This window comes from Podarcis filfolensis (assembly GCF_964270895.1).
Source record: "Podarcis filfolensis genome assembly, chromosome: 8".
Taxonomy (NCBI): Eukaryota; Metazoa; Chordata; class Lepidosauria; order Squamata; family Lacertidae; genus Podarcis; species Podarcis filfolensis.
The window spans coordinates 52,374,226-52,388,605 of record NC_139611.1 but is presented as its reverse complement, the minus strand read 5'-3'; the positions used below and the strand labels follow the sequence as shown (position 1 = coordinate 52,388,605).

At 48.3% G+C, this 14,380-nt stretch overlaps 1 protein-coding gene across 6 annotated transcripts in view; it reads left to right on the top strand.

Annotated features, from left to right (window-relative positions):
* Positions 1 to 14,380, top strand: part of MTSS2 (MTSS I-BAR domain containing 2) — a 58,674-nt gene that overhangs the window by 29,220 nt on the left and 15,074 nt on the right. For 3 of the 6 annotated variants that reach the window (XM_083624887.1, XM_083624885.1, XM_083624883.1), the window contains exons 4-7: positions 7,593 to 7,677; positions 7,991 to 8,082; positions 8,347 to 8,421; positions 10,020 to 10,028. In XM_083624887.1, the coding sequence (XP_083481013.1) occupies positions 7,593 to 7,677; positions 7,991 to 8,082; positions 8,347 to 8,421; positions 10,020 to 10,028 (261 nt within the window). The remainder of the gene's footprint in view (positions 1 to 7,592; positions 7,678 to 7,990; positions 8,083 to 8,346; positions 8,422 to 10,019; positions 10,029 to 14,380) is intronic. The other 3 variants (XM_083624888.1, XM_083624886.1, XM_083624884.1) reach the window with 1 other exon arrangement.

The window sequence follows — 14,380 nt, the reverse complement described above, 5'->3', positions numbered from 1 at the left end:
CCTGGATGGGAAACCACCTGGGAACCACAGGAATGCTCCCGTGGATTCTAAGGTCACAGAAAGGTGGGATAGAAACCTAAGAAATAAAATGTAAAAAAAAACAAACCTACAAAGCGTTGAAAGAACCAGATGGATCATTGGCCTGACCCAGCAGGCTCTTTATACATTCTTATAAACCTAGTTATTTCCTTTTTTCAGGAAAAGCTTGGTGTGGGAAGGGTTCTTCCTTTGAACGTGACTCTTTGTATGAGGGCAGAAGGGCTATGGAGCAGTTTCCTGACATTCTATTATGGCTGGTTCACTCCGGCTTTTAGACAAGAAGCCACAGCTTGTTATCTGTAAACATCTAGTGAAGGGCTGTGACGAGGAAACAAGGGTAGACCTCCATATTTACTTGCACAGGCTTTCTGCACCTACTATTCAAACCCATGTAGAGATTTGTGTTTGCTGCTGAGATGATGTTTTGGGAAGATGTGGCAATGCCAGCAACCTGTGCCAGGCCAGGAGTGTGTATGCCTAGCAAACACATGCTCATCGGTTTGGTTATAAATCATGGGAGGGAGTTTCCCTTTTAACGCAAAATGGACCACATGGCATGTGGGAAATGTCCTAAAGGTGTAGGGAAAGGGAGCGAGGTTCAAACCCACCTACCCTTGTGTGCTTACTTTTAGTTTTAGAAGTAACCCCCCTCTTCCAAACCAGTGAGCAACACATGTTTAATGAACAGGTCCATGCCTGGCTTAGCCCAGTCTGCCACCTCCCCCAAGTCCACAGAATTCCCTGTTCTTTAGGTCTAGGGAATTAAGGGAAGCCTTAGTGGACAGATGTGCAGGGTGATTACTAAAGGAGGGAGCCACAGGTAATAGAAAATTCAGCCAGGGCTGCGATTTGGAAAGGAGGTCAGGGGAGGGGAAAGGGAGTCCTTTAGGAGGAGGGGCTTCTGGGCTGCCTGGTAGGGTAGCTTGGAGTTTGTGGCCCTTTGGAGAATTCCACAAGAGGGGAAACTGAGGCATAGATCATGCAAATGGAAAATGAGGTGGTAAAACTTTTCATCTGTGCCATTTCAGATCACAAGTGGGAAACATGCTTCTCAATAGTAGTAGTAGCAATTATAATTATAATTATCTGGGCAGCTTCCAACAAATTAAATAGTAGCATGTTATTAGCATATGAGCTAATAATGGCGTGCTCTGGTCCATGGGGTCACAAAGAGTAGGACACGACTAAACAATTAGACAACAACAACAACAACAAGCATATGAGCATAGAAAACTATTCCTTACCCCACCCCCACCCCCAGCTTTCTATATGTGAGTCTCAGGCTGTGAATGAGAGTTGCTTTGCTCTGTAATTCTTTTTGACATCCTTGTTGCCTGCCTAGCTTGTGGGCTGCACTGCTGACTCAGACCATAGTGAATGTCCCATCTGATGCATCTGGATCTATCTTAGGAACATGGCCTCTATGCTTGAACCACATGCATAGGACATCACCCAGTTCCATACTCTCAATTTTTCCTGCAGACTAGAACTGCCAATTCACCCATAGCTGTTTACTGAAAGAATGGCTGAATCCAATTTTTCACCATCCAGGTATTTTGTGTGGGTGGGCAGTTTCTGCCTCTGGAAGTTAGATGTCTTGGTTATGGCATGAAACTAAAAGGAACTGAATTATATAGAGTGGGACATGATAGGTAATCACCCAGAGCCTGTTGGCAGCTAGATATCATCCTTCTCTTTGGGTCTCCTTCTGTTCAGCTGTTCAGCAGAGAGCAGCTGAGAGGGAAGACTTTGATGATGTGCAAAGTGTGCAATTGTGGTTCTTTCCTCTGTAGGAAGATCAAAGCAGAGGCAGGGATGTCTCAGGTGGTAGACTTATGTTCTGTACAAATATGCAAAAAGTCATTCATGCATTTCTTTAATTGCGTGCATGCAGTTTTGAGGTTGCCATTGAAATTTGAAGTTTGAGACTTTGAATAGTTGTAAGGCAGACTTGCAGCTCAGCTGTTATTTGCATTCTTCTGCTGCTATGATTGAGTTTATTTTGCCTTTTGCGCATTCAGGACAGAAAGGGACATTGAGAGCTTTTTTTACAAAGTAAAGAAAAAATGGAAGGTGAAACAATTTTAAATACACCCCTTTGCTTGTAGCGTTTGCTCTTTAACTCACAATGCCTTGCCCTGCTCACTGTGTTAGTGTGAAAACACTTTCATGTGTGAAAACACTTTCATAGCGACAGCTTTTTTGATTCTAAAGGCAGAAGAAATGTCCAGGATATTTGCTTGTGGGTCCTTGTTTCACCATAATTTGATGGTTGGGGAAGTCATGGTTGTCTCTGTTGGATGTCCAGCTCCCTTTACAGGTTCCCTGTGTGCTTGAACGCCTGGTGCATGTGCTTGTACCACTTGGCTGTCCTTAATCAAGGCTGGCTTCATTGCCCCGAGTTTCCTGGAGTAAACAAGCAGCTAGTCCATGGGAAGGAAGCCATTGTGCCCACAAGCCTGTATCATCTTGGTATTCTAAAGCTGTCTAATGCTTCGATGTGGCAGGAAATTTGCCAAGGAAATTTACATGCAGAGTTAAAATGGTCAACAATGCAATAAAGCAGTCTGTGGCTCCAGAGTGACTTTTACTAGCACTGTGGGCTTGTCTGGAAAAATAATAATTTTGCCACATTTCCTCATGCCTTAGTAATATCTAGGGCAATGTTATATGTGGGGCTGCCAATAAAAAGTGTTGAGAAACTTCAGTGCAGTAGATTCAAAGTGTGGTAGACATGCATATGGACTAGGATCTGCTGTGCTGATAATATTTGACCAGTGGTTGAAAGACGTTCACTGGCTTCTCCAGTTCTCTACCAGGCTCAGCTCATGTTGTTTGTTTGTTTTCTACCTATAATGCTGCAAGTGGCTTGGAATCATGGCTTTTGAAGGGCTGTCTAACCTAGCTTTCCCCAACTTTGTGCCCTCTAACATATTGGAGACAGGGCTGGACAACACCCATATGAACTTGCCTGTATATAGAGTTGCTAAACTCTCGGTAACACACACACACTCCACTCCCATTGCAGGGTAGCGATAGGACCTTTGCTGCAGTGGGGGATCATGCACTGCCCAGTTTTTTCTCCTTCAGGGCCAAGTGAAAGCTGCCCTATTATGCTAGTGGGACACCATTAAGGACAGGTTTTTGGCTTTAACTGGTTATTAGTGCTGATTATGTTTTGCTTTTAGTTGCGTTTGTGGGCTCATTTGCTTATGACTGTGTTTTATGGCTTTTATTATGTCAACCACTCTGGGGTGCACAAATGAAGGAAATGAAGCTATTTGCTTGTTGCAGTTTAGCCTGTTTTAGTTCGTATTTTGTCCTCAGTGCTATTCTAACAGATGTATATAAGCTCCCTTGGAAAGGCAAGGTATAAATAATTGCAAACATAAGGTGTCCTGGAGCTGGAAGTGATCACAGTATTATTCAGCTCACAATTCAAAGGCAGGCGAAAACACTGTAGTGCAAAACAATCACAGGCAGGGGAGGCACCTTCCCACCAAGGGATGTGGGAAGGGAGCAGGCAGTTCTTCAGGTACCAGCTTCTAAGCAGAGCAAGGCTTTACATGTCAGCACCAGTGCACTAAATGGTCTCAGAAACACACCACAGCTATTGAAGCTCCAAGCTTCCAGCCCCAGTAAGTAGCCGAATTTGAGCTCAGTAACTGAAGGAGAGAAAAAAATCAACTTGGCCCGGCCCTCCCATCTTGACACTGACAACTTTTGAATGCATTGACTCCCCACCCCCACCCCAATTTAAATTTTCTTGTCTGTCTTTCCTCTTTAATGTTTCGCTGTTGTCCAAGAAGGTTGATGGGTGGGTGAGTAGGAGGTGCTGTGTCATATTAACTTTTGTGTTTATGGCAGCAAAATTCCCCAGGCGGTCTCTGGAAAGAGGCAGAAGGACCTCTGGGACTGCATGGTTTTATCCCGAGTTGTTAGTGGGGTGGCGGAAGAGGACAAGGGAAACTGGGGGGTTGCTCTGATTGCACATGTGTGGACATTGCTCGGGGGGGGTGTTGCTAGTGAAGTTGCCAAGTGCAATTCAGAATGTGAACCACAAGATCTCAACGTTTGCAGAAAATGCTGGGAGATTTTTTTCTGAAAGAGATACTAAGGATGTATTTTGTGTCAAGTGATTACAGCCATAGGGTTGGGGGCTGGGGGTAAAATAAAATGTCTTGGCCAAGAGGGAGCAACTCTAAGAGGAAGCAGCACTCCTGGTCAGAATCGGGAAAGGGGGAACAGGAGGAAATGATTTCTCCCTGTCAATGGCTGTGATCTGCAGCAGAAGCCCCGTTCAGCAAACTAAGGAAACAAGCAAAGGAAGTGAGTCATCCTCCTCTGTCTATTGCTGCAGCTGCACAGCGGTGGCTCTGGAGCCAGGATGACCCCCCACCCCCAGTAAGAAGGGGTGTGTGAAGTGCACCACTGTTATGGAGGTAGTGCTGGTGTCTTTCCATCCTCCATGGTTGGGAGCAAATTCCAAAAAGCAACAGAGGGTCAATCACAACAATGTCACCTTCTGATTCCCCAACAGTAAAGAGTGTTGCTCTGGAAGATCAGGTTCAACAGACTGCAGGACCAGAACCATAAGCACAAGCAGACTTGCGGAGAATTAGCTGGCCTCATCTGAGGTCAAGAAGGAAATGGTCTTGGGCTCTTGGAATGTATGAGAGAGATGACTAAAGCGCAGTGATCATGCTTAGCATTGAGCAAGGCCACTTGGCAAATCATTGCCTAGTAATCCAAGACTCGTAAAAGGAACTGGGTCACTGGTAGGACACCTGGTCCTCACAGGTACCCTACCTTTAAGAGCACCTTTTTGATCAAAAGTTTAAAATTGATTAATCTCTGTTTGATTAAAAACTTTGCAGCTCATCCCATTCCTCCCCCCCCCCCCAGTGATAGCTGACAGGTCAGGTCAACTCATTGACTGAATGAGCATCAGGTGCCTCACCCAGAGCTGGATGAAAGATGTCTTTCCAAACAGTGTGGTGGCTGGCCTGCTTTAAAGGGTTGTTTTAAGGAGTAGGGTTAGAGAATGCATGTCCAGTGCTCTGGGGCAGCCTCCAAAGATCCCTTCCTGAAGGCTGTGCCTTGGAGACTCCCTACAACTTTTGTTACTTCCTGGCCGGCTCAGGCCGGCCAGCAGAAGGTGAACTGTTTTGCAATGCCTTATATTCTGCTTTGAAGAGGGGCAAATTTCTCTCTGCAGCTTGCACAGTGCTGCATACTGGTGTGCGTGCAGATCCCTCATTAACCTGGATTCATCATGCCGGCTGAGTTGATCATGGTCTGTTGCATCCACTCTTAACTTCCTCCCTCCCAGTACCTTTGAGGGGTGGATCTGCCATTCCCAGGTGACACTGGGTTCCTCTGACGTGTGATTTCTGTGCATTCGTCTTTCCTGGCACGATTGCGTGCCTTTGCCTCATTAATCTTTCACAGTCATTCTGCTTCAGTGTTGTGGGAGTACGCAATGTGTTCTTTCTAGGAAGTGCTTAAAAGGCAGGATTGAGAGGAAGACACATCCTTCGGGGGCACTTTTTATGTATATCTCAAGGAAAACAGAAGGTAGTCTAGATCCTGGAGCCACCTTTGCCAAGTTGGTGCCATTCATGTTTTGGGAAGTTCCCAACAGCCCCAGTCAGCACAGGTATTGTAGTCCAAAGCATATGGGGAGCAACAGATTGGAGAAGGATCCTCTAGAGCAGCAATTCTTCTTCCTCTTTGGTGATCATTCATAGCCAAGTAAGATTGTCTTCCATGACCACGGTCTTAACAGTGAGTCCGTAAGTGACTGTGGAGGCCAATTCTGGATCCACACGTCCTTCCACAGTGGGGACATAGGTTTCTGGGTGGGAGTTGATCATGGTGAGGATTTGTCAAAGCTGCCTCCCTCTTAGCCCGTTTCTCCCTTTCGTCCTGAGTTCGTGCTTCTTTAAGGTCAATGACACCTTTAGTAGAGGCTGTTCTCCAACTGGAGCACTCACAGCAATAACGGCACGTGTGACCAGGAGCAAATTGAAATGGAAATGAGCAGAAAGAGACCAAAATCACCTCTGGCTGTTAGTTTCTGGTGCTATCGAGGGCATTTAGCTGCGACCCACAGGGTGCTATCTCATCTTGGCCCCTAAAAATGCATGTTCATTTCAATGAGGCTTGCACTAGATAACTTCTCAGTGGATTGGGCTCCCATGTGAATTATTGTATGTGGGCATTTTTCTCTCCCTCAAGCAGAAGTATGCCCCATAATCCATGCTTTGTGAGGGATGCAGTTTGATGGGCGGTTCCTATGAAAGACTGTTCCATCTATTCATATCCTCATGTTCAAGGCGCAGAGAGAGAGAAAGAGAGGGGTCAGTGTCAGTGTGGTTATTGCAACCCCCAATGGACAAAATCTGAATTGCTCTGTTCTCCATCAGGCAGGGCCCTCAATCTAGACTTGGAGCCAATTGTTAGCCTTTGATAGTGATAGCCTTTAACTCAAAGGATATTCTAGAGCTGGGAGGGAAAGGCAGAAAGGAGCAACCAAAATCATCAAAGGGGCTGGACTAATCAACCCCACTTTGCAGAAAGGTTACAACACTACAGTGCAGCTCAGACCTCGTCATGGTGTATTTATGGGTGAAGTTAGGGGGTGTACCCCAAATGCATTCCCCTCCACACACCTTCTTACATCAAAATGCATTTGTTTCCTAATCTTCCAGTTTGGAAGGATCCTTCTGATGCTCTTTAAGTTGCAAACACAGCCTCTAGCTCCACTGTGTAAGAGCAAAAAATCCTCTCTTTTTAATGGAAACTCTTGTGAACATTTTTCTAATTTGTGTAAGATAGGCTATTGCCAAGTGAGTCACTCTAGCATGAATGGAATCCTGGAACAACCTTTGGCAAGGGGAAGAAGTGTTTGTGAGATGAATTGGGTGCGGGGAGTGTTACAAGCCCACTGGAGACTCCATTTTCACCTGTGAAATCCTGGAGGGGAAGATGTTGCCCCAAAGTAATGTTTCATAAGAGCGTCTATTATTCTGACTTTTCAGTACCATGTAATGCCTGGAGATAATAGGGGCTTCTGAGAAGACTGGATAGAAAGCCAGACCTGCGACAGTGTTCAGGAGATCCCTGCTCTGCCGCCACCTTCTCTGAGGGAAAATGGATGTCCAGAGAGGAGGAACTGAGTCTCAAGTAGAGGCTGAAGAAACTTGCAGGGCTCTTGTGAGAGTAACATATGATGCCTTTCTGTATGCCCCCTCAGGAGGAAAGTCAGGAGAGAGCCCTGATAGCTCTGCTTTGCTACTTCTGAAGCAAGGTGCTCCTTCCTCAGACTCTCAGGCAACTCGGTTTCCCAGCCCATGCGATCTCACTCCCTCACCCAAACCCAATGTCAGGCTTTCCTTCAGCCTGTGGCGACATCTCAATTCCTTGCCTCTCCATTTTCTTTCTCTCCGACTGAACAAGAGAGAAGGAAAGAAAAGAAATTTCGTACTTGAATTTACTGCAGTAGCTCTTGACTGTTGTCCATTAACATGAGGGCTTGTTTTTCACCTCAGGAGCCACGAGGGACATCGGCTCCGCACTAACCCGGATGTGTATGCGGCACCGCAGTATTGAGACCAAGCTGAGGCAGTTTACCAAGTAAGTGCCTTTCGTTAGACTCACGTGCTTGTCATGTGTGTGGGCCAGCCCCAGGCCTCCCTTTCTGAAGAAGAGGGAGAGGCTCAGTGGCCTTGAAAACGGGATTGGGGAGGTGCTGAAATAGGCAAGACATGCAGAAGGAGGCTCAGGGTTTTAGAAACTTGAGCCACTTCCATACTCTAGTCCAGAGAATGAGTTATTGAGCCATTTGGATCACCTTGGCACATTTATGGGGATTTCGTTGCAAACCCTTCTCCACATCCCTTGGCCCTGCTAACCCGCCTCTCTCTGGGTGCCTTCCCCCCTCCTGCAGCGCCCTGATGGAGAGCCTGATTAACCCCCTGCAGGATCGGATAGAGGACTGGAAGAAGACTGCTAACCAGCTTGACAAAGATCACGCGAAAGGTAAAAGGGCAGGAGGCACCCTGGCTGCCCCATAGCCTGTGAGGCAGTGTCTGATGCTCAGAGGAAAGCAGTGGCAAGGATGTGACTGTGGGGCTTAGGGTGGGAGGAGATGAAAGCCAGGAGTTGAGTCTGGGCCCCATAGAGAGCAGTGGCCTCCCTTGTCTGCTCATGCCATGTGGGGGACCTCAGGGTCCACCTGCCAAGCTGTTTGCCTTCTGGTCACTTGGAATCAGGCCTCGTGTCTCCCGATTCCTGTCTCCTTAGAATACAAACGAGCCCGCCATGAGATAAAGAAGAAGTCCTCTGACACACTGAAGCTTCAGAAGAAAGCCCGCAAAGGTAAGATCTGCCAGGGTGTTTCTGGCCAAAGGGCAGCTCAGTTTGGCTAGTGATGTTGGCCTCCAACCCCTGATTGAAGAGTGGGGCTGGATTTGCTGGGCTGCCCTTGGATAAACTAAATTGCTTCTGCCTTAGCAGTGAACGTTTCCCTGCACGGGTAATGGCATGGATGGAGCAAGGACCTTGGTTTATTCTTCAGTTAAATGCATTGCAGTGTAAGATCCTCGTTAAACTAGGGTGGAGGCCTCCTTGCGGCATAATGTCCTGGGGCCCAGAGGCTCTCCAAAGCCCTTAGTGGGTTGTATGCTTTGCAGGTGAGATGGAGCTTTGTTTTAGGCAGTGACAGAAAAGAGAATTAAGTCTTGAATTCAGCTTCCTGAATTTATGGGGGGGGGGGGGGCATGTTAAAGCAAGTTTCTGGCCCCAGTGGCTTCACAGTGTGGGTGGGCAATGCTGGCTGAGGCCTCAGAAACCAGAGGAGCTGGCCGAGTGAGAGGTCTGTTGATTAGTTTGCTCAGTTCAGGAATCTTGGATTTATTTGTTTTAAGTGCAGAAGAACACACATGCCTCTCAGCTATTGATCCTCTTCAAAGCTGTGAGGCATTTTAACCCCCAAGGAGAAAGAAGGCCCAGCTGTCTTCAGAGTTGTGGTAGCAGATTCCAAGGGAAGAAGGGAGCTTGCCTGCCTCTGGTTCCCTTGTGTGTCTGAATGGGTCTGGGTGAGAGTGGCAGTTTCTGCAGGGGACATTGTACAGCCGGTGCTTTAAGTTTCCGCACTTTTGGTCTGCCCTCCCATCTTGTGAGCACGTGATTGCCAGGGGAGGGTTGCTTTCAGAGCCTTGCTAAGTTCTTATTGCCCTAAAATCAGGCCAGTGTGTTGATCCAGGTTGTTGCTCCTTGAAGTTACCATGTGTGTATGCTGGTGCTGACTGCAAAGGGAGAGGGGGGGCCTCGGGGATAATTGCCTATCAAAGTGCCTCTCCCTCCCCTATATGCACACACTCTGTCATGGGAAGAGAACTGCGTTGGTGTTCTCAGTGTGGCGTCTCATACCATTCTCAGTCCTTCTAGGTATTGAGAGGGGTCTTCCTGGCTCCTGCAGCAGACCTCTGAGGCCCAAACCAGATGTTGCGTGTGCACGTGGCCACCAATGACTCCTTGGGAAGACAAGGTGCAGGGTGCAAATGTCTCTGTGCCTTCCTCCTCCTGTTTGGCTGCTCCATGCAAGGTGGATTGGGGACCTGTGGCATTTGGCTTGGGTCTGGGGCATTTGCATTCTGCCTTGGGGAATCCCCACCCCACCCATGGACCTGCCACTGCCCCCCACCTGGGGGAGGTTATCAGAGTCCTGTGGCTCCCACTTTTGCTCCTTGTGCCAGTGGCGAAGACCTGACCAGATGCCGCTGTCCCCTGCTGTCATTTTATGGCGGGAGGGCAGTTGTGTACCTGGTGATGTGGCTGAGTTGGGTGGTGGTTCTGTGGGGTCCTGTTCCGGGTGAGAAGATGGCTCTATACATCAGCCTGTCTTTCACACATTCTTCTTTCTCTCTTCCTCCCTCTCTCTTTTCTCTTCCCTCCTTCCCACATCCTTCCTGTAGAGCTACTTGGTAAGTCAAACGTTGCCATCTCAGCTTCATTCAGGCATCCCTCACCCTTCCTCCACGCTCTTGGCTTCACTACCTGTAATCCTCTCCTCCCTCCCTCCCTCCACTCTGTTTCGGTTGGGCTTGAAATGAAATGAAACCTCCAGAGGCCATGCTGACGCAAGTGGTGCATTGAGGGTTGGGAGCAGCTTAAGCTGATGGGGCCGACTGAGGCTCGGCTCAGCTTTGCTGGAGGCAGAGAGGAGGTGGTCCTTGCTCTGTGATGAACGCAGGAACCTGAGGTGTAAGGTGCTGACAGGCCACATGGCAAGAACGGAAATGCTAAGTTCAAAGTTGCTTCATTATTCTCAGTGAACCTTGCAACGATCCTGTAAGGCAGGCCAGGATCACTGCCCCCCATGTTGCAGGTGGCCAGGCTGAGACTAAAGAAGAGCAGCTTACCTCGGGCCAAATTGGAGACTTGGGAGATTGTTCCAAAGCCATCTTATTTTGGCCTGCTGGCAAGCAAGACTCCATGGGAAATGGGTGTGCGCCTCCCCTACTTTGCCAACCCCCAGACTAGCCCATCCACAAACTAGCTAAGCACCTGAGATGCCAAAATCCCTGGGGCTTTTGCCTTGCCTCTGCTTAGAGTAATCTCCCCCCCCCCGCCCCCACTCCCCACTTATCTGGTGCCTCCCAGATGTTGGTGGAGTACAACTCCTACCCCAAACCCTTGGCCTTGTTGGCTGAGGCTTATGAGACCTTTTAGGTCAAAATATGTGGTGTGTGCCGGGTTTATTTATCTATAGTTTGACCATTTCAGCCTTGGGCCTTTCTTGGCCTTGGAACGTCCCTACCTTTCAGCCTAAGCCCCCTTACAAGGTTGTTGTGAAGCTGTTTTCTAAAGACAGTGCTCTGTGTGTCGTAAAAGAAGCCTAGCATACATGAAAACCCTTAGTTTGATTTGGAAGAATTGCATTCAGGCTCCACCTTCCTGGGGCTGCAAAAAAAAAACTGGGTTATTTTACAGAATGTATTGCAGGCATGGGCAAACTCAGACCTCCAGATGTTTTGGGACTACAGCTCCCACCATCCCTAACTAACAGGACCAGTGGTCAGGGATGATGAGAATTGCAGTCTCAAAACATCTGGAGGGCCGAGTTTGCCTATGCCTGATGTATTGGGTTCAATCCCAGTTTAAAGAATTGGGTAGCAGCAAGCAATGTGAAGGAGGAGGAAGGGGTCCTACCCTCTCCACCTGCCTGAGACCCTGCAGAGCCACTCCTCTGGGCAGGAGTCTGCCTCAGTGCAAGGCTGCTTCATATGCCCTATTGCCACTTTGAAAAGGGGGAAATCAAAGGGCACATTCAAAGCACATACACTTTGGTTTCATCAGTTGAACACACAATGGAAAAACAGCTTGAATTCTCACAGACTGGCTCAGTCTCTCTGTGGCCATCTTCTCCAACCTGGTGTTTTGGACCACAACTTCCATCAGCCTCAGCCTTCTCTAGAGGAAATCCTCCTTGATATTGCTTATGACAGGCATGTCCGAAGTCCATTTCAGGGGCCTAATGTGGCCCGCCGGTCGGTTTAATCCAAGCCCTGTGGCAGTTTATTTTCTGGGGTAAAAGCCTAAAAAAACCCTCAACAACTTCAATCCGGAGAAAAGGTCAAAATGGCCCTTCACTTCATGGCCCTTCACTTCATCAAAAGGGCCCCATGGCCCTTCACTTCATCAAATCTGGCCCTCTTCTAAAAAAGTTTGGACACCACTGGCTTATGGGATTTGTAACCCAAAACCTTTAGGGCACTGGCTACAGGGAAGGCTGTTCTGGAAGGTGGCTAGGTCTCCTTCAGAGGGAGACCACATTTTCCACCTGCCACAGAGTGCCACCATTTTGTCTGGGCACTTAAGGGCCCCAGGTGCTTTCAGTTAGGGACCAAAGGCCTGGTTAAAATGATTGGTGCAGGTTGGAATAACCATCCCTTCCCCCTTAGGCCAAAGCAAAGAGGAGGCCGCCTTGTCTTGTGCTGTGAGACACTCACAAGAGCATCCCGATGATCCCTCTTAGTATCCTTACCCTCGTGAACCACAAAGGCATAAGCAACAAGACATAGTCAGTGGGCGCTTTTTAAGTTGGCTTTCATTTCAGGCCTTATCAGCATCACCACAGGGCCTCATTATTCCCATCTGGACACTCCTCTTTCTCTGGCTCTGCTGCACCGCTCCAGAATGGCTCTGGGGCAAATGCTGAGATCCACCCACCTTGGGCCCAGATCCGCCCAAGAGAGTGACAGCCTTGAGATTAGGGATGGGGGAAGAGCCACTTTAAAAAGTGGAATTGGACGGGGAATGCACCCTTCAGCAACAGCTCATCAGAAGGGTGGGTTGGTGCTTTGGTCTTCATTTTCAAAAGGCCAGTTCTGGCTTTCCCCAAGCATTATTAAATTCAGCAAGCGTTATATAGGTCTTGCAGGTTCCCCTCAACTTTATAGCTCCTTTTCCCTGGGTCTTTTGGCTGCCAAGCCCAAGCATCAGGATCTCAGCCTTAGCCCTCCAATATCCTGGGGCCCACTGCCTCAACAGCTTGGCTGTTTCTTGACTTTTTCTCAGCAATCAGCCATTCTTCCAGTCTTCCCCGTTCCTCCCCACACTGGTTTTCCACCCGCCTGGCTGCTCAGTCATCTTGCTTTACCTTCTTTGCATGTGGGCTGGTGGTGGTGGTGGTGGGAGGCAACATATCTGAGTGACAGCAGAGCTGCGGTTGCAGAAGGGTGGTCTTCATTGCTGTCCATCAAGCCAAGCATTTCATGGTTGGTTCTGCACACATTGTGAATTGCTTGCTGGCACCTCTGTTTTGCATAGCTTGTGATCAATGGGTGGTTGTGAGCATGGACAGCTCCAGGGGAGCCTTGATCCTAAGGACTCTCTTGGTGTCTGTGCTTCCAACGAGCTTTTGAAGTCCATGTGTCTGTGTCTCCCTTTGTGTGTCCTTGAGTATTTGTATGAGTAGCAATACCCACCCACCCCACCCCAGATTGCTCACAGCGCAGCCTTCCAAGCAACTGAGTCACACAAATTTCAGCACCGCTGTGAAACTAAGGTCTGAACTTGGAATGAATTTGAACTTCTGCTTTTGAATTACAGTGTTGGAATTGTGAATGGGTTTGTGTGGGAAGGAGAGAGTGATGAATCCAGCACAAACTGGGACGGAGGAGGGAAAGGCAAGGTGCATCATGGGAGCAGGGCAGCCCTCTCCGTGACTCTAGGAGTGCCAAAGGACCACTGTGCTCTGTATGTGGCTAGTGATACACAGATCCACTGCTGGGCCAACTGCTGGGACTCCTCTTGCCAGTGGGCAATTGGAAAAAGCCTGTGGGGTGAATTCAAAGAAGCAGAAAAGGATGGATCTAGACACACCTGCCCACATTTGGAGAGTTGAAGAGCCAGAAGCCAACATGGGCCTCTTGTTGTTTGGGCCCAATTTTACTGCTACACCCAGAAAATGAAAATGCTGCATAGCAGGAGAAGGCCTCCCACTGCTTTGATCATGACCCCTTCAGACTTGTGTGGGCCAATGGGGCTTTCTTCTCCCTGCAACCCTATATGCGAAGGACAACCTGCATCTCATGTAACATCTAGCTATTGCTAGCAGTACGATGGCTCCTCTCCCAGTCTAGAGAGTCAGGCTAGAGAGTAGAGGCTTGGCAAAGGACTTGTGTGAATCATGGAGGTGGAGGGAGTGGTAACAGGAGGAGCAGGAATGGTGGAGCGATTGTGCTTTGCAGAGGTCAGGATGGGGCCAGAAAGAAGGTAGGAAAGTGACTTAACAGATTGAGAGCGAGGAGGCTGCTGTTCCAGGTGCCGTAGAATGGCATAGTCAAAGGTGCAAAGGCAGAGTAGGGAGAAGAAGGCAGGGGTAAAGGAGAACTTGCTTCAGACTAAGAGGTCAAAAAGAGAAATATTTCATAGGAGGTGAAGAGGGTGGAGAGCTTGCATCCTTGGTGGGAGCCAACACAGGCGCTTAAGGAGAGGAGCAAGGTGCTCCTTGGAGTGGAGATGGGGACAGTTGTGACATCCTCCACTCCTTTTGTTGCCTCATACATCTTCATGAATTGGTAGCAGTTGGGGACTATGGGGTGAAATAAGGCTTGGTTCCATCATGACATCTGCAAAGTCAAAAGAAGTCAGTTGAGGGAGTAGGCAGGGGAGGGCAGTACAAAGAGATGGGGGGGAAGCGTTTTTGCAAGCAATATTGAAATAGCATGGTGGGCATTTTCAGTTATGCAGAAGATTTTCCTGAAAAACAATGAATGTTTTGGCTTAGCCCTTTTTACAAATATAGTTATTATTGATAGATTGAGTTTAA